At 30.7% G+C, this 20545-nt stretch overlaps 1 protein-coding gene across 2 annotated transcripts; it reads left to right on the top strand.

Annotated features, from left to right (window-relative positions):
- The first annotated feature begins 6162 nt into the window (after positions 1–6162).
- Positions 6163–10392, top strand: LOC123258837 (protein Hook homolog 3). 2 transcript variants are annotated; one of them, XM_044719076.1, is made up of 4 exons: positions 6163–6452; positions 6543–6560; positions 6679–6865; positions 6954–10392. In XM_044719076.1, exon 4 carries the CDS (start codon positions 8117–8119, stop codon positions 10226–10228), a length of 2112 nt encoding a protein of 703 aa, XP_044575011.1. In that variant the 5' UTR covers positions 6163–6452; positions 6543–6560; positions 6679–6865; positions 6954–8116; the 3' UTR covers positions 10229–10392. The 2 variants fall into 2 exon arrangements, with proteins under 2 accessions (XP_044575011.1, XP_044575010.1); XM_044719075.1 differs by lacking the exon at positions 6543–6560.
- The last annotated feature ends 10153 nt before the right edge of the window (positions 10393–20545 follow it).

Below are 20545 nucleotides of genomic sequence, written 5' to 3'. Positions count from 1 at the left end.
ACATCCATACATACATACAGACACCATCGCGGGAATAGTCAGGAAAGCTTCCTAGGACGTCAAAACGTTGAGATCTGATGAAAACTCGATTTTCGAAAAACGGGGTGAAAACAATAACTTCCCGATTTTTGAAAATTTTCAATTTTCTTAGCGGGAAGTTAAAAAAAATGTATTGAGACAAAGAAAAAAGTATTGAAAAGTATTGGATTGACTAGAAAACCCATACTTTTCAATACTTTTTTCTTTGTCTCAATACTTTTTTTTAATCAGGGGTGTTTTTTTTTAAGAAAAATCAAAGATTTTCAAAAATCGGGAAGTTATTGTTTTCACCCCGTTTTGCAAAAATCGATTTTTCATCAGATCTCGATGTATTAAGGTCACAGGAAGCTTACCTGACTACCCTCGCGATGTTATCACTATCCGAACAAAAACAGTTTCACTGTAAAAAAGTCGCGCCAAGTCCACGTTCATAAGACTATTAGGAAAAAAAATTTTTTTTTTTCTTTACAAAAAGATACAAAATAAAAAAATTAAAAAATCCGAGTAACCGATATGATTGTTTATGATTTTCGGAAATTAAAAAAAAATTTTATTGTAAATTTAAAAATAAAAAAAAATTTTAGAACGTATTTAGTGTGCGTGGTTACAAAATATTTTACTTTTAATGAAATTCGTAAAATCTATTTACTAGGACTTTAAAAAATTGAAATACACAATGACGCACACCAAGTACGTTCTAAAATTTTTTTTAATTTTAAATTTACAATAAAATTTTTTAATTTCCGAAAATCATAAACAATCATATCGGTTACTCGGATTTTTTAATTTTTTTATTTTGTATCTTTTTGTAAAGAAAAAAAAAAGTTTTTTTCCTAATAGTCTTATGAACGTGGACTTGGCGCGATTTTTTTTCAGTGAAACTGTTTTTGTTCGTATTTTAGTATTTTTGTAATTATAATGAAAATTTACAATTGATAACAACTTAAATCTCGTGTTGACTGCATTTTTACTGCAAACTATCCCCTTGAAGCTACAGTTTATGTAGATGTAATTTAGTGCACCCTGGCGGCCATAGATGCAAGCTATGAATCACTTTTTACTGTATTTGCGTGTCTATAGGAAGGATTGCTACACATTTTTATTTTATCTAGTCTGTGGCGCTGATATTCCCCATCGAAAAAAAGTCAGGATCGAAATTTCTGGGCTTACTATAGTTTGTGCTGATAAAATTTAATAATTTTAAGTGAATTAAGTGGTATAATTGATTATAATTAATTAATATCAGTAAAATAAAGTATAAATTAATTTTATAATATATCATTTTGGAAAAAGGAGAACCATATAATTAAATAAAATTTTGCAACCTCGAAATACCGTTCTGCTTACAGTAAACACAGTCGGTAGTCTGGCGCTCCGTTTACAACGGATTTGAACGGAACTTGGCGCCAGATTCTACCGAATCTGAGGATGTCACTATGTCTGTATGTGTGTGTGTGAACCGCTTATAACTTTTGAACATCTAAGCCGATCGGAACTTACCAAACAGCGTTCTAAAGAGTTCCCTTAAACTTAGATTTCCTGTCAATTTGAACCGATTCGGACCGGATAGATTTTGAGAAATCTCAAAAAAATAAGAAAAAAAATTTTTTTGAAGGTGGTTTTTGTAAAATAATTTTTAAACGGCTTCATCGATCAACTTAAAAAAATAATCAGCTTTTAACCTTGAAAAACCACGTCGATCGCCGCAAATCCGGTCAAAATCGGTTGATTCGTTCGAGAGATATCGTGAACGAAAGAAAACCAAAAAAAGTGTTTTTTCTACATAACTTCGACATTTCTATTCGGATCATTTTTGATCAGATAAAATAATTATTAGAACTCAAAAAACTACGTCGATCGCCACCAAGAACGTGAAAATCGGTTGATTCATTCAAAAGTTATTGCGGTTTGAAAATTCAAAAAATAGTGTTCTATGAAACTTCTATCAGACTTTTGAGCTCGGAGAACTCAAAATAACACATAAATTGTATTTTTGGCCTTCAGGGTCAACCGTTTTCCTAATTTTTCTTATTAAAAACCAGGTTTATTATCTTTTGTTTCTCTTATAGTAACAGAGTAGAAAAAAACTCTGTTTTACCAAAAAAAGATGGTTTGAAAAACTGACAATTCAGGAATCAAGTATTCTTTACCGAGAATATAATAAAAAATTAATTTATTCTATTGTCGAAAGAAAATAAGTTTTTAGAATATTAATTGATTTTGTAGCAAATATAAAAAAAATTATTCCAAGTAATATTCATATTCACAAATACTGATTGCATTTTGATACTTCATGGAGATCTATGAAGAATTGTAAATGCTACGTCACACTTACAAGTTGCGTTACGTTTACGTTACCTGAAATGTATTCAAAGTACCTTCCGACCTTTATCAAAGTGCTAAAAATGATTAAAAAATGACAACATTACAAGTCAAATGAAAGGAAATTTTATAAGCTCCATCGAAAATTTCATAGAATCGAGCTATCCCTTCTCAATCAAAAGTAATATTCTAAAAAAGCCATGAAAATCATGATTTTCATTACCAATTGAGGTATTTTTAAAATTTATTCAACCAATTGAAACATATAATAGCAAAATTAGCTGAAAATTCCGCCATGAAGACGAATGCAATAGATATCTATCAATATTGATTTTTACAAAATCTACCTAATAATTAATCGTAAAAATGTTATTTGATTAGAGAATGAAAATTTTTATAGTTTTGGGAAATTGGTGACAATACTTTGTAACGTCCACGTTTTCAAAAAAAATATATTTATCTAATTAGTCCCCGGCTCGAAATTTGCTCGCCGGAGTCCAGGGTCATAAACGGGGATCACATTATCAATAACAAAATATAAACAAAACACTTCATTTTAAATAAATCAAAGAAAAAGGAAAACTCTTTATTGGCCTGATCATGTTAATAAACGATATAAACAATATAAGCAAATTAAACAATATAAACAATACATTAGAACACTCTTTTCACACATATTCGTGGTTCAAAATCATTAACGCGGTTCAAAATCAAGAAACAATATAAGCAATATACACTAATACAATAGAAACTTTCTATCCAAACATACACGACGGTATTCACGGTTGAAACTCAAAAACGCGGTCTACAAAATACTAACTAGTTTCCCAGTAACACCCCCTACCCCCTCAGGGCGACTAGCCGTCATCCCTGGGGGGTCCTAAACTCTACCCTGAGAGCAAGTGAAGAGTATCCTCCTCGCTCCCACCTACACAGCTTATGATCACCTACCGTACCTCAGCTGAAGGCTTCGGCACGGGGAGTAGCACTTTCATTCGGTCGGTTCACGATACTTACCTGGGCCTTGGTCAGACTCCAGGTAGAGTATCACCCTCTGGAATTACTTGGTGAAGAGTATTCGTCCGAGTAATTCTCCCGAGAAAGAATTGCTTCTCTTATCGAGCCAAATTTAGGCGTTTATCATTTTTCCCCCAACTCTCTTGTAACGAACCGGAAGGGTCGTTTTAGACACCTGTCCGGTGTCCTCGAACTAGCATTCAAAAATAATTATTTATTATTTTAATCGTAATTTCCTTCATTTTCTATCCATTCGTCTCGCCAAATTCTAAGTTTTTATTTTCGAAACTCAATTCTTTATTATTTTAATCGTAATTTCCTTCATTTTCTATCCATTCGTTTCGACAAATTCATAATTCTTTATTATTTTAATCGCAATTTCTTTCATTATATATCCATTCGTTGATTTTCCATACTAAATTGTCCTCGGGACTTATAAAATCTTCGCTTACCTAAATTATTTCTTACAAAATAATAATCGTCATTTCTTTCATTTTATATCCATTCATCGCTTTCCCATACTAAATCTTGTTCGGAACTTAGAATAATTTTCCCAGTCTTTTAATTTCTTTTACAATTAATTTCTTTTGCTCGATTAATTCGCTCGGCTTCATAATAATTTCTCACACACTTAATTTCTTAATTTAATCATACCTTTGGTAACAATAATATAATATTATTAACTAAATAAATACAATAATTAAGTAATAATCGCCGCACTAATAACAATAATTGTTTCTATTAACTTTTAAGTAATTAATAAAAATAAAATAAAATACTCAAATACAAAAAGTAAAATCTGGGTCATAACTTTCATTATTTATTGTTTGTTTTCAGGAAAAGCTGTGAACATTTATTATAGACGAAAACGATTTTTTTTTAAATAACTAAATCTATTATTCACAATTTACGTACATTTCTAAATGCACTCAGCAGCTGTAGCCCATTCCATTCTTCTGTGCTACAGCTATTATACTTGTAGCGTATTTAGGAATGGACACTTTATAAATGAACGGTTTACTTAATTTAAATATCAAATTCAAATTATTGTTCAATTCACCAGCAAGGATATATGAAATATTTTCAGAGGTAAGAAATGTGTTTTGTTGAAATAAAAAAAAAAAAACCTTTATTTAGAAGAAGTTCGCGAATATATAATATAATAATTATATGTAATTGGGAAACTTACAACTTTGATACGCTAACTAGCGGTTCAAAGTGTAACTACTCAAGGTAGGCTAATTCACAGATTCGGTAGAATCTGGCGCCAAGTTCCGTTCAAATCCGTTGTAAACGGAGCGACAGACTACCGACTATATGTTTACTGTAAGCAGAACGGTTTTTTGAGGCTGCGAAATTTTATTTAATTCTACAGTACTTTTTTTACCCAATTTGTTTATCATAACAGTAATTCATAATTTATTTCACCGTATTAATTAATTATATTCACTTATAACAATTTATTTACTTGAAATTATTAAATTTTATCAGCACATACTATAGCTCACTCACAAATTTCGATCCTGACTTTTTTTTTATGGAGAAAGGTCAGCGCCACAGACTAGATAAAATAAAAATGTGTAGTAATACTCCTATAGATACGCAACTACAGTTAAAAAAAGTAATTCACAGCTTACATTTACGGCCGCTAGGGTGCACTGGAATTATATCTACATAAACTGTAGCTTCAAGGTGATAGTTTGCAGTAAAAAATGCAGTCAACACGAGATTTAAGTTGGTACCAATTGTAAATTTTCATTATAATTACAAAAAATACTAAAATCCGAACAAAAACAGTTTCACTGTAAAAAAGTCGCACCAAGTCCACGTTCATAAGACTATTAGGAAAAAAAAAATTTGTTTTTTTCTTTACAAAAAGATACAAAATAAAAAAATTAAAAAATCCAAGTAACCAATATGATTGTTTATGATTTTCGGAAATTAAAAAAAATTTTATTGTAAATTTAAAAATTAAGAAAAAAATTTTAGAACGTACTTGGTGTGCGATCACTGTGTATTTCAATTTTTTTAAAGTCCTAGTAAATAGATTTTACGAATTTCATTAAAAGTAAAATATTTTGCAACCGCGCACACTAAATACGTTCTAAAATTTTTTTCTTAATTTTTAAATTTACAATAAAATTTTTTTTAATTTCCGAAAATCATAAACAATCATATTGGTTACTTGGATTTTTTTATTTTTTTATTTTGTATCTTTTTGTAAAGAAAAAAACAAATTTTTTTTTTCCTAATAGTCTTATGAACGTGGACTTGGTGCGACTTTTTTACAGTGAAACTGTTTTTGTTCGGATTTTGTATACATGTGTACATGTGTAGCCTACTTTGAGTAGTTCATTTTTGAATACCAGAGGTCTAATACCTAAGCCACGCCTATCCTAAGGATCCCAATACTGCATATAAACATGCAAGGTTATATATAGCTCCATATATAATTATATACATCATCATATATGATTATATATAAAGCTACAAAAAATCATGCTTTACACGGTAAAACAAAATTGAATGAATTTTACGATGATATAACGTCAAAATTTGAGCGAAAATAAAAAATTTCAAAATTTAACACTATAAAAGTAAAAATATTAAAAGTTTGGTCGTCGACTACGATTTAACAATTTTTATTATTCACGGAATTTTTTTCGTGAATATTATTACTTTATTTGATTCCAAAATTCATATGAGATAATTAGATTTTATTTGAAAATGGCGGCACCGCAGAGGTAGCAGTGGGTGCGTTCCACTAAGCGCTCACGACGATCAAAATTCTCCTTTAGCCATTCCACATACCGACCGCGGTCGTTGTGGTCACGGCGAAAACGTCACTCATGACGTCATGACTAATGCTCACGCAAGGCTCACAACGACCCATCTAAAGAGGTGGGTCAAAGTGAACGTTAAGAATAATTCGGCGCAATTTTTGAAATTGTTTTTGAAATATGATATTCAAAGCTTAAAGATGGCGACAAGAAAAATAACATTATATGATTCTGAAAGAGAAATTGTAGTAGAAGCTATCGTTTCTGAAGCTGAAGCTGCTCGTGCAGAAAGAGGTAAATATAATTATGCAATATAAGTTTAATACAATTGATTTTAGTTTATATTCAACAGCTATTTATACATTTTTTCTGAATAATGGATAGCATAACCTAACTCAATAAGTAAACGATATTTATTATCATTAATAATATATATATATATATATATATATATATATATATATATATATATATATATATATATATATATATATATTTGGTAAATTTATTTTATTTGTAGATGTATTTTTTGCAACTGAGCTGTTAAGAAAAATTATTAATCAAAATTCTGAAGCTTCCGCATCTGTTGAAGTTGATCAAGAATCTAGTGAATTATACGATGAAGACTTCAGAGAGTTTTATTGGAGAAGAACGACTTGATAGTGATAATCTAACCGATCTCAACTCTGAAACTCCAGAATTTGAAGGTTTAATGAACATCTGAAATTCTATTATCATTTTATTTCATATATATTATGCGAGAATTTTAATTATATTTATTTTTTTTTTGCACAGGAGAAACTTCAGTATACAGGTGGAACTCACTCTGCGTATTATTATTATTGGAATTATACAGGTCTATGGAAGAAACTCTGATCAGTGGAAAAATTTCTCAAAAACAAGTATGGAATAAAATATCCCAAGATATGAAAAAAAAAGGATACTATGTGACGGGACCGCAATGTCATTCTAAAATATTCAATTATTCTTCACTTTTAACATAAATAAATTTAAGTCACAAATATTAAAACTTATTGTTTAGGATTACCTAACCTCCTTAAACTTCTACTATTTTCAAACTTGCCATTTGTAATATTTACATGAACGCCCGAAACGCTCCATAATCCATTCCACTTGAGTTAACGACAGTAACATTCACAATCAAGTGGAATGGGGAAATCAGCGGTCGTGAGCGTGAGCGTTGTGAACGCTTAGTGGAACGCACCCAATATATATACATGTGAGTACTGGTGCGTTCGATTTTACACAGTAATCACTATGGCTGCAATATAAAGAAAAAGAATGACTCCGTAGTACACTAAATTGCCCAAGCGGCACAAATTTTTTTTTGTTAATATTTTGTTAAATTTAAGTTGACAATTATAAATTTCTAACTTCTTGTTAAATAAAATCTCCCAAAAAGCCAACATTTTTTTTGTGACGCTCTGGTGAAGTCAGATCTTACAGTGATCACAGTGTAGATCGGAACACATCCAATTGGATATTTATAGGTATAACATCGATTATCACCAATAGTCCAATAGTAGCATAATCTGCAACTAATAAATAAACTACATAAATGTTTCAATCTAAAGATTAACAAGTGAAGTAGAGTGTAGAACTAAAAACACGGCTGTCAGAGTGATAATTTTTGTAAATGTAATGTACTCTATTATCATAAATATATTCTTAGTATAGTGTATTCGTAAATCAAGTTTATTATTTTTATTAGTTTTTTAATATTATTTTTTTTCAATTATTATTATGAAAGTTCGAAAAAGTTTTTGTGTTTTATTTCTATATCGATCGTTTGATTATTTTATAACAAAGTGATCAGTAAATTCAGAACTATCGTAATAGTATATGTGTTATTGAGAATAAATTGGACTCTAATTTACGGCTACTTATATTTCGTTTTAAATAACCTTTTTTTAAATACAAAAAAAAAAGTAAAAAAAATGAGCAATTATCAACTAGAAAGTTTAATCAAATGGTTAAATACATTTGATCTTGTTGCTGGTCATTCGTCGCCAGAAGATCTTAGCGATGGAGTTGCGATTTCAGAAGCACTAAACCAAATTGATCCTGACTGGTTTAGTACAAGTTGGAAATCGAAAATAAAAACAAATATTGGAACAAACTGGCGACTTCGAGTAAGCAATTTAAAAAAAATTGTCGAAGCCATCATGGAGTATTATAGTGAATTTTTGAGTCAACCTTTATCTGGATTTATCAAGCCTAACTCTTCAAAGATAGGAGAACATAACGATTTTGATGAACTCAAAAAACTCTTACAATTAGTTCTTGGTTGTGCTATTAATTGTACGCAAAAACAACAATATATAACATCCATTATGAAAATGGAAGAAACAGTCCAACAAGCAATCATGCAAAATATACAAGAATTGGATAATAGCTTACATGGTTCACGCCTTAACCTCGGAGCGAGCTTAAACTTTGATTCAATCGATATTAACAATGGATCGAATCAAAAATTATTGGAAGATTTACAAACAACTATAGATTTGAAGGATCAATTAGGTCAACGATGCCACGAGCTTGATCAACAATTATCTTTATTGCAAGAAGAAAAAGCTTTGCTTATTTCTGAAAATAAGAAATTACAAAAATATCTAGAAGAATCAGAAAATTCAGAACATTCAGTTCCAAGTTTGAAATATTCAGGGCTACGAAAGCAAATTGAGTCTTTGAAAGAAGAAATTTTTAAAATAGAAACATCTAGAGATGACTATCGATTGAGGACAGAATCACTAGAAAAAGAAATATTTGAATTGCAATCAAAACAAGAAGAACTTCAAAAAGTAGCTGATGAAGCCAATACATTGAAAGATGAAATTGATGCTTTGCGTGAGACTGCTGACAAAGTAGCTAAATATGAACTTACTATTGATTCATACAAAAAAAAATTGGAAGATATGAGTGATTTAAGACGACAACTACGTATTTTAGAAGATAAAAGCGCAGAATATACGAAATTAAAAGTAGACTACGAAGAAGAATTAAAAAAATCATCGATTGCTCGAAATCATTTAGAGTTATGTAAGCAACAATTGTCAGAATGTTATCATAAGCTCAATGAACAAATTACAAAATATGATAAACTTGAATTTCAATCGAAAAAATTGGAAACCGAGTTAAAGTCAATGCAGCGTGAGAAAGAAAGATTAATTGTCGAACGTGATTATTTAAAAGAAAGTAATGAAGAATTGAAATATACACAATTACAAACGATTGACAATGCAAATCCTACTTCAGTTCATGCTATTTCAAATACCGATTTATCATTTGCTGAAATGAAAGAAAAATTATTGCGTTTAGAAAATGAAACCAAGCTACTAAAATTAGAGCAGTTAGGACATATTGAAAAATTACCTATTGTACAAGCTTTACTTGATAATTCTGAAAAAGAATTGAATACCTTCAAAAGTCGAAATGATGAAGCTAATCGATATATAATGGAATTAGAAACAAAACTAGAACAACTTACTGAGTACCATAGTGAAAATACTAAAGCTGATAACAGCAATTTGCAACAAAAGATTTTGCAATTACAAAATGAAAGCAAATTGTATGTAATCGACCGTGATCAATTAATTGTACAATTAGAAGAAAAAGAAGCAGCTATTCAAGCATTAAAACAAAAAATTGTTAATCTGCAAGATAATATCTTGCATAAAGAGTTCGAGATCAATGCTTTAGAAGAACGATATAAAAAATATATTGAAAAGGCAAAAACTGTTATTAAAAGTATAGATCCTCGGCAAAGTAATTATCCGTGTGAAATGTTGTTACTACGTAATCAAATAATTGAAAAACATCAGATTATAGATAACATGAAACAATCTTTGAATGAATTTAAATTACTAAGCGAAATGGAAGAGAAATTGATAATATCAGCATTTTATCACTTAGGATTTATTTGTCAACGAGAGCTAGTAGATCAACGCCTTCTAATATTCAATTCTACTCAAGGAAATTCTTTTTTGACTCGTCAACGACAATTTCCTGTGCGACGAACTATTAATTATTCAATATTTAATTCAAAGTAAATTTTTAGAACAATTAAAAAAATATATTTATGTATTTAAAAATAAAAATCATTTATAATTAGATTCTTAAGTTAATTCCACTTGAATATATACAATTGCTTGATTATACTTATGTAAAAATATTTGCAAAAATTGTATATTTTTGAAAAAGATAAACCAAAAAAACGTTGAAAAAATAATAAATTTTACCGAAAAATTTTTAATATTTAGCGTAATCAATAAAAATTACATTGTATTTTCCAACTTCCCGCTAAAAAAAAAATTATATATTCTTACCAAGTCAGGTTGTGTTCAGTGCGGTCGTCGAAAATCGAATCTTTATTAGATATCGACGTTTCGGAGGTCTTAAACAGCTACCTGATCAAAGACCACTCCCAAGAAGATGACTGATCTATGCGGATTATTCATCTTAAATCTCCCGGGAAAAAATGATCAGACCTGACCATGCCTGTTCATGTATGATCAGGCCTGAGATTAGACTTGATCATGCTTGTCCATGCCTGTTTATGCTTGTTCATGTCTAAAGCGTCAAATACGCTCAGGCCTGAACAGGCCTGTTCATGTCTGATCAGACTTGTTCATGCCTGTTCATGTCTGACGGGTTAAATACGCTCAGGTCTGATCAGACCTGTTTATGTCTGAAGCGTTAAATACGCTCAGGTATGATCATGCCTGATCAGGCCTGTTCATGTCTGAAGGGTTAAATATGCTCAGGTCTGATCAGGCCTGTTCATATATGATAAGGCCTGTCCATACCTGTCCATGCCTGTTAATGTCTGAAGGGGTAAATACGCTCAGGTCTGATCAGGCCTGTTCATGTCTGATCAGACCTGTTCATGTCTGAAGTGTTCAATAGGCTCAGGTCTGATCATGTCTGTTCATGTCTGAAGGGTTAAATACGCTCAGGTCTGATCAGGCCTGTCCATGCCTGTTCGAGTCTGAAGCGGGAAATACGCTCAGGCCTGTTCATGTTTGAAGCATTAAATATGCTCAAGCCTTTTCATGCCTAGAAAAGTTAATTAAATTTACCCTACGGTAGGTTTTTAATGATAATCAAAATACTTTTATTTATTGAATAATAAAATGTACCGTTTATTGATAATTTACAAATTTATTAATCGAAATTAATGTACATACACTGAACATTCAAAAATTTTTTCTTAGCATATTTGGTCCTTAGCATGAATAGGCATGGACAGGTATGATCGGGCCTGAGCGTATTTAACGCTTGAGATATGAACAGACATGGACAGGCATGAACAGGTATGATCAGGCCTGAGCGTATTTAATGCTTCAGACATGAACAGGGATGAACAGACATGGACAGGCATGGACAGGGATGATCAGGCCTGAGCGTATTTAACACTTCAGACATGAACAGGCATAGACAGGCATGACCATGTTTAATTTAAGGCCTGATCATACATGAACAGACATGAGCAGGTCTAATTTCAGGCCTGATCATACATGAACAGGCATGGTCAGGTCTGATCATTTTTTTCCGGGTAGATCTGATCAGACTTGCATAGTCAGAGATGTGATAAAAATTTTTTCTTTGACCAAAAAAATTTTTTTGGTCATCACAAAAAGTGCGAAATTGTTTTTATGATTACGTTTAAATAATTTTGAAATAAAAAATTTGTTACATTTCCTATGGGATGTTTTGGTCTGCTCTGCTTCTGCCTAATATTAAAATAATTACTTATTTTGTTATTTAAATAAATGTGATGTTATAATGAGATTCGGTTAACTAAATAAATTAGGACTATCAAAATATATTATAAAATCAATTTTTATATTATATTTATGATAAACTTATTCGATATGTTATGTACTTAATTGAATTGTTGTCACATAAGATAGCAGCACAGCAGGCGGGAACTTCAAGGCGCACGGATATCACCAAAGTTAAACAGCATTGAGCGTGGTTAGTAGTTGGATGGGTGACTGCTGGTGTTACAGCCGAACAATTATATGTAATTCTTTTTTTTTTAATTTTAATTCATTATAGAGAATTGCGTATGACTCTATGAAATACTATATCCATAAAATTAAGAAAAATAATTAATTAAAAGTAACAATGGGCTTTCAGACCTGACCATCTCTGATCAGGCCTGATCAGGTCAATTCATGCCTGATCAGGCATGGTCATTTTTCATGTCTGATCAGGCATGAAGACTCATGTCTGTTCATGTCTGATCAGGTCTGATCATTTTTTCCCGGGCTACCAAAAGTTGGAATTGATCATTTTTGATTTGAATGAATTTTGGTTATAAGTTTCTATTTATCATAGAAACCAAATCCTGCCGACGGAAAAAAATAATTTTTTTTTTTTTTTTTTCAAAAATTACGCAAAATTCAAGGTTTCAATATTTTTTACATTTTTTAATTTCATTTGTTGAATACCTTAAAAACTATAATTAGTTATAGGAACGAGTCGAAATTTGATTTTAAGATAATACTTGAGGCTATGAAAAAAAAAATTTTTTTTTAATTTTCTACAACTCGTAAATTTGTTAAATTTTTAAGTCATAAAAATCGTAAGAATCAAAGTTTAACATCAAATTTTTTTTTTAATATTGCTTTCAATAAAATTTCTAAAAGCGTACCATTTTTATGATTTCATTTTTTTTTGTTTTTAATTTAAATTTGTGAATCTTGAAAAAAATTTTTTGCTCCTACCCGGGAAAAAATGATCAGATATGAACAGGCATGAGTCTTCAGGTCTGATCAGATATGAAAAATGACCGGGTCTGATCAGACCTGGCCAGGCATGTTCATGTCTGACTCGATCAGGTCCATAAAAGAAAAAAAAAGATTGGTGCCGACGGGGATTCGAACCATGTACGTTGCGCTCTTCAGACTGATACTTTACCTATTGACCCAATGACTTATCTTAACTCTACTATACCCTTTAAACTACTTTAAGTAATTTAAATTTTATACATGACTTATCCTTATAGTTAACGGAGTTCTATACTTAACAGCCGAGACCAGTGATTGCAGTTTCAATCGGCTTAGCGAAACAAATACGGGAAATTTTGAAAAAACGTTCTTAGAGATAATAACTCAGTGACGCCAATTATGTGAAACTGACGTCAGAATGACGTCATGCTACGTCATGATTTACGTAAGATGTAAGTCATATGTGAGTCATATATGACTCATAATTTCCCACTTCCAAACGTAAGATTCTTACGTAATACGTATGACGTACTCATGATGTAAGTGTGATGCTTGCATGAAATTTATGGCCTTTATATGACGTAATTATGACGTCCTTATGATATATAACTGATGTCAAAATTAATTACGCGGAAGAAAATTTTTTGAAAAAAAAATAACATTTAATTATGCGGTTTTGGGTTTGAATAATAATTTCGAGACTGATTACATGCTGAGGAAGAAGATTTGGAGTTGAAAAATCCTGGCGTGTGCTGGGCTTGAACTCGGGTCCATTGAGTTCGGAGTCTTGAATGCTGCTCACTTGTATGCACCAAGATTGATATTCAACACGCTTGTTTAGATTTCTATAAATTTAAGAGTTGGAGAGGATTAAGTTTATACGTTTTTCTCAAGTTTCATTAAGATTTATGATGAGATTGCATAGAAATTGATGAATTTTTTCTAAATTTTACAAAATTTCAGAATTTCCATGAATTTATCTTTCATTGGTCATAAGAACATCATGACAATGTCATATTAACGTCATAAATTCAGAAAGTTAAAAACAAAACGTTTAGATTATCCAATTTAACGCAAAATGCCACTTAAAGTTGACAAATTTTTCCTAAATTCAAAAAAATTCATAAAACATAATTAAAGAGAATTATATTACTTTCATGAAAGCAATACTTTTGCAAAAGCCCATTTGTCTTTAACTATTAATATTTCAGCCCGGGAAAAACGGATTGGATCTGGCCATATATAAACAGATCTGGCGAGATCTTTAAATTGTCTCTATCTGACGAGATCTGGCCAGATATAATCAGATCTGACCAAATTGTTAAATTGCCCGGGTAAAAAAGATTATATATACTCATACATAATTATATACGAAAAATGGCCCTATATAATTATATAGAATTATTTCCGTAAGTAAAAAAAAAAAAAACGGCGAGCGCGGGAATCGAACCAGGTACCCGACGCTTGAAAGACTAATTCATTACCTGTTTACCTACGAGGCTTACTTGAAGAGTAGAGTTTGTAATAACTACAAGTAATGTGAATCGTGTCCATGATCGATGCGTAATGAACAAAGTTTTTTATCAAATTTGCAAATTATTAATTATCAATATACGCTGATAGAAAGATTTATTAACTATTAACAAATTAATTTATTCAAAGACAATTATTTAATTTATTAAATTCTATTAAATATTTTTTAACATTTAATAAATATTTATTTGGGAGGAAAGTATATTTATTAAAATAGTTTATAAGTATTTATTAATAGTTCACAAATATAGTTATATCTGGCCAGATATAATAAAATCTTTTTATGTCTGATGTATTTTTCAACCCAGATATAGTTATATCTGTTTAGATCTGGCCAGATATAATAAAATCTTTTTATTTCTGATGTATTTTTTAACCTAGATATAGTTATATCTGTTTATATCTGATCAGATATGACTAGATCTGATCATGTCTGATGTATTTTTCCACTTAGATATGGTTATATCTGTTTAGATCTGATCAGATATGACTAGATCTGATTATGTCTAGTGTATTTATCAACTCAGATATAGTTATATCTGTTTAGATGTGATCAGATATGACTAGATCTGATTAATGTCTCCAATCCCATATTTGATCAGATATAAATAGATCTGACCAGATATAATTAGATCAGACCAGATAAAATTATATCTGGTGAGATCTAAACCTTTTTCCCCGGGAGCTATCAATGGTTGCACAGAAAATTAGAAGACATTTTCGGAAGCTGGAATGAATTTTCTATGAGGACCTGTCAAGTCATGAAACGAAAAAATTTTTCTAAGCCTCTGAGACGAAAACAAAAAATTAAAAATTTTTAAAAAGTTCTTCTTCATGCCATTTTTAGCCAACTTTTTTTGTCAGAAAATCTAAAAACTATAATCATGAAGTTCTAAAGCTTTAAAATGCATCTTTTTAGATTTGCAATACGATCATTTTTCACTGAGATACAGCAGGTCAAAAATCAGGAAAAATTCAGACTTCTTTGTGGGTAGCATGCATAGAAAATTAATAATTTATTCCATTTTCTAAATGATCACGGTTTTTTCTCACTATAAAATTTTTCATTTCCCACTATAGATACAATAATTATTGAAACATACAATGTTTTAAAAAAAATTTGCCTTATAAGTTTACTCTCATACTCATCAGTTCAAAAGTGAGTTTTTGTAGCAAAATTGTTCGTAAGAATTGGATTTTGTCAAAGCTGATACTTATTTTGTGAAAAAATTATTTTTGAATTTTTTTTAAGGAGTACCCCGTTTTGCTCGCAAAAATAAAAAATCTTTTCTAAACGGCAGTTTAAAATTAGTGCTATTTATTTTGAACAGAATTAAAATGAAGACGATTTACGGTATTTGGATCCGCAAAAACTTAATATTTCCTTAGGTATATTCCGTTTTTTCCTCCCCCTTCCCCTATACTTTTTTTGAATGAATTTTTTACTGCTTGATTCCAACGAATCTATGATGGAAAACCATTAGTCCAAAGTTACATCAACATCATGTCAAACCGTAACTTAACACTGACGTATCCTGATAAAAACAAGTATGGCAAAAGAATTGAAAAGTGTTGGTTTTTTCATAAATGGTTTCTATTATCTTCAATACTTTTTTTTTTAACAGGGTATAAAGATGATTTCAAAATGATATCAGCCTTACGTACGATTGTGACTTTTCACTAATGTAAGAAAAAGATTTCAGAGTTACACCAGTATTAGGTACAATCAGAACTTTTCAGTGATGTAAAAAGATGATTTCAAACTTATGTAAATATTATGTACAACTGTGACTTTTAACTGATGTAAAATAGAGACTTGAAACTCACATCAGTATTACGTAGAATCGTGACTTACCAGTGACGTAAATGTATGACTTGAAAGTTACATCAGTATTACGTAGAACTGTGACTTACTAGTGACGTAAATGTATGACTTGAAAGTTACATCAATGTTACGTAAAACCGTGACTTACCAGTGACGTAAATGTATGATGATAAAGTTACATCAGTATTACGTAAAACCATGACTTACCAGTGACGTAAATGTATGATGATAAAGTTACGTCATTATGACGTACAATAATGACTTTAATACGACATAACATTTTTTATATCAGAATGATGTAAAAATGACATCGCAGGTTTTGACATCATAATAAGATCATAGGGAAGATCAGTTTTACGTCAAACTTATGTCAAAATATTGTGACATTCTTATGAGTTATGACATTCGACTGACGTCAGATGAAAGTCATGTGTTCACTGGGAGATAATTTAATAAACTATTTCACCACAAAGCGTTTTTTTCAAAAATTTCATTCGTTTCGTGAAACCAATCGAAACTGCAATTGCTCTGCTGTTGGGAGTGCGACAGAGATAATTCCGTTGAACTCCGTGAGAGCAAAGCGAGAAAAAGATTTTCTCGCCTGTTAATTTATTAATTATTAATAATTAATTATACATAGTAAAAAATTTCGCGTCATTGCATCAAAAAATTTTGTGTTAAAAATTTTTATGTTAAATATTTAACACTTTTTTGTGTTGATTTAACAAAATAAATGTTAAATTTACACATAAAAGTGTTAAATATTTAACACAAAAATTTTTAACACTAAGATTTTTGACGCAATGACGCAAAATTTTTTACTGTGTTTTAGAGTGATTTATTTGGAACGGCTATGTATTTTTTTCGCTCCATTAACATATGGTTCTATGTAAAGTAAAAAAAAAATTTCTTCAAGGTTTATTCCGTAATTATAATTTTATTGTTTTCTTTTAAAATTGAAGTTTTTTTTAATTAAAACGTATAGGAAATGAAGAATTATTTGTGTGTTCTATAATTTAGCAGCCTTTGACACTAATACTGCTATGGACCAAGGCGTAGCTTAAGATAATAACAGACACCTTGAAAGGGGCTGTTCATAAATTACGTAAGCACTCATTAGGGGGGGGGGGGTCAAGCTGAATCTCTATGCATGCTTACTTAGGGGGGAGGGCGCTAGTAGACAAATCTTACGTAAGCAAAATTTTTAAATTATTTCAGTAGTCAGTAACTTAAATTACTTTTCTACTAAGATTCTCGATCGATAATGTCACACACAGTATTGTTTGGTAATAAGTTGTTAAAACAAGGCAGAAAGAGCGAAGCTGACATGAGTGTCAGAATCTTTTATTTTTGTTAAAAAATGCTAGTTGATGTACATAGTAAAAATTAAAGTAATAGAATCCTATTCAGTTGGAATAGTTTAAATAATCCATTTGGGGTTTATAAGGTTGAATCTTACCCAGTTGGTGTTAATTTGAAAAATTCAACCTTGTCCGTCAAGTTTAATTAATCCGTTTTTGCCTATTTTGTAATAAATAGTTTGATTCACTTTGCCTGTTCAGTCAGAACAGTTTGATATATTATTAGTAATATTCGAAGCACCTAATATTACTAATTAGCTCCAGTTCGTGTGTGAATGTTGCCAAGTTAGGCATCAGTGGTTAAAATAATTTATTTTTATAGTTAATAAGCAAATTATCCAACGAATAAGTCAATCAGTTATTTGCATCTTGCCATTACATCCCACTCTAGTACGCGGTTTAAGGTGGATTCACCAGAACATGTACCAGAGGCCACGTGTTCCAGTTCACCCGGAGAAGTAACACCTACTCGAAGTCCTAATTAATAAGCTATACATAAGTATTGGTGTTGGTTTTATTAGTTTTTACGGCCAGTTCGAGGTATTTATTCTTAGATTTTATAAGTAATCGAGTCTCTGGAGCCAGGCAGAACTCACATTTTGAAACGTACCTTGAATGGTTAGAATCTAAGATTTAATTTATTAATTGATAAATTCTCTAAATAAGAAGTGGCGCATTCCATAGCGTTCCCTTTAAATCTACTACGTTTCAATGGCATTTGTTAAAAATTAAAAATATTTTTTAACTTATTTAAAGCCCAAAATTGATGTATATCTTACGTAAGATTTCAGAGGGGGGTGGATGCATCAGTTCAAAATCTTACTAATGCTTATCATGGGGGGAGGGGGGTTGTAAAATGCTCCAAATTATGCTTACGTAATTTATGAACAGCCCCAAAGGACTTATCGCCTATCGATATCAACTGATATATTTTGGTATTTTCACGCTATCAAACTCAAACTTTTATTAAATAATCTTATTCTTCGCGTATTCAATGGAACACAGTAAAAAATTTTATGTCATTGCGTCAAAGATCATCGTTAGAAATCATGGTTTTGGCATGGAAAATTAAAAAGTTCATGCTTATATAAGCCGAAATTTCTGAGGAAAGTTGTACATTTAAAATTTATAACGGGATAGAAACTGATACGTCATACGGAGCGATTTAATTTTAAAAATAGAACTACAGTCTATAGTTCGATAAAATTTTTCTTCCAGACTTAAAATATCATTTAAGAGGGCAAATCATGCATGAATAGTCCTTGTCAGCTGATAAATGGAGTTTTAATCCTTATCTATTTTTTAGGCTAGATCAGACATGGACAGGTCTGAGCGTATTTAATGTTTCAGACATGAACAGGATTGATCAGATTTGATCAGGTCTGAGCGTATTTAATGCTTCAGACATGAACAGACTTGATCAGGTCTGAGCGTATTGAACACTTCAGACATGAACAGGTCTGATCAGGTCTGAGTGTATTTAACGGTTCAGACATGAACAGGCATGGACAGGCTTGATCAGATCTGATCAGGTCTGAGCGTATTTAATGCTTCAGACATGAACAGGCATGAACAGACATGAGCAGGCTTGATCAGGTCTGAGCGTATTTAACACTTCAGACATGAACAGGCATGGACAGGTCTGAGCGTATTTAACGGTTCATACATGAACAGGCATGGAGAGGTCTGATCAGGCCTGATCAGGTCGGATTTCAGGCCTGATCAGATATGAACAGGTCTGATCAGTCTTGATCATTTTTTCCCGGGTATAGTTCTAAATTTTTTTTCTTTTACAAATCCCTAGAAATCAATATCATTAAAACTGAAATTTCAAATTCTATTCATATTGATTAATAATAGAGCCCAGGTTTTCACAAATATTGTTGTGAAGCAGTAAAACAAAATCAGTAAAAGATAAAACTTACTTTTTGGTAATTGTTAAGATGTGGAGCTCCATCGTTTTTTAGTCGATCAAAATCAAAAAATAGAGTTATCGACAATTTTTTGTTCTTTTTGTTTTGTTCTTCTTTACAGCGCTAGATATATGAATCATTAAAAAAAAAATTATAAAACTTTGTTTCTATTATTTTCACAGTTTGAAAATTGAAAATGAACTATGTTGTTTTTCGTTTAAATTTTTGAGGGATTAATTTACACAACTTTAAGTATAGCAATGAATTCATTCCGACGAAGTTTATATGTCTTTATTTGAGAGCTCAATTGTGCATATTCTACTTCGATAGTGATCACTATTTTAACTGATCGTTTCTAATAATTTAATATTATCTCCATTAATAAAAGTTAATAATTGATTTTCTATTCAAAACTATCGAACAATTTGATTCTAAAATGCGTCTTGTATTATAGTTTCTTCTAATTTAGCTATAAAGTTATTTCATATCAATATAAATTATTTTTTACAATTATAAATACTATATAATATTAATATTCTACAATAATTGGTTAAACATTGCGTGAGAAGCTTGAATATTTTTAACTTATACCAATTTTATAACTTAAATTTGAAAGTATTTAAATACTTTTATTTATGATACTTAAATTGAACAAACTGAACAGACATCTGAAAAGTAAAAATTTTTTAAAAAATTGTAATAACGAAAATAGAGAAAAGGGACTTGGAGTTAGATAAAAAAATATAAATGAAATTTTTTTTTCAAATGTTATCTCAACACTAATTTACAGTCGGCGACATGTATTTCTGGGAAGACGTCTATTACCTATAGACCAATTAGTCAGATTATTGGTGACTTAGATCCCGATTATCTAGATTTCCATAATCCAGAATCCAATTACCCAAATTATCAATGACGTAGAATTCCTATGAAGTAGATTACCGATTACCTAGAATCCCGATTACTTGGAATCAGGGGTGAGCAGTTACGCGTAACGAGC

This window comes from Cotesia glomerata, linkage group LG2, assembly GCF_020080835.1.
Source record: "Cotesia glomerata isolate CgM1 linkage group LG2, MPM_Cglom_v2.3, whole genome shotgun sequence".
Taxonomy (NCBI): Eukaryota; Metazoa; Arthropoda; class Insecta; order Hymenoptera; family Braconidae; genus Cotesia; species Cotesia glomerata.
This window is presented reverse-complemented; position numbering and strand designations above follow the sequence as displayed.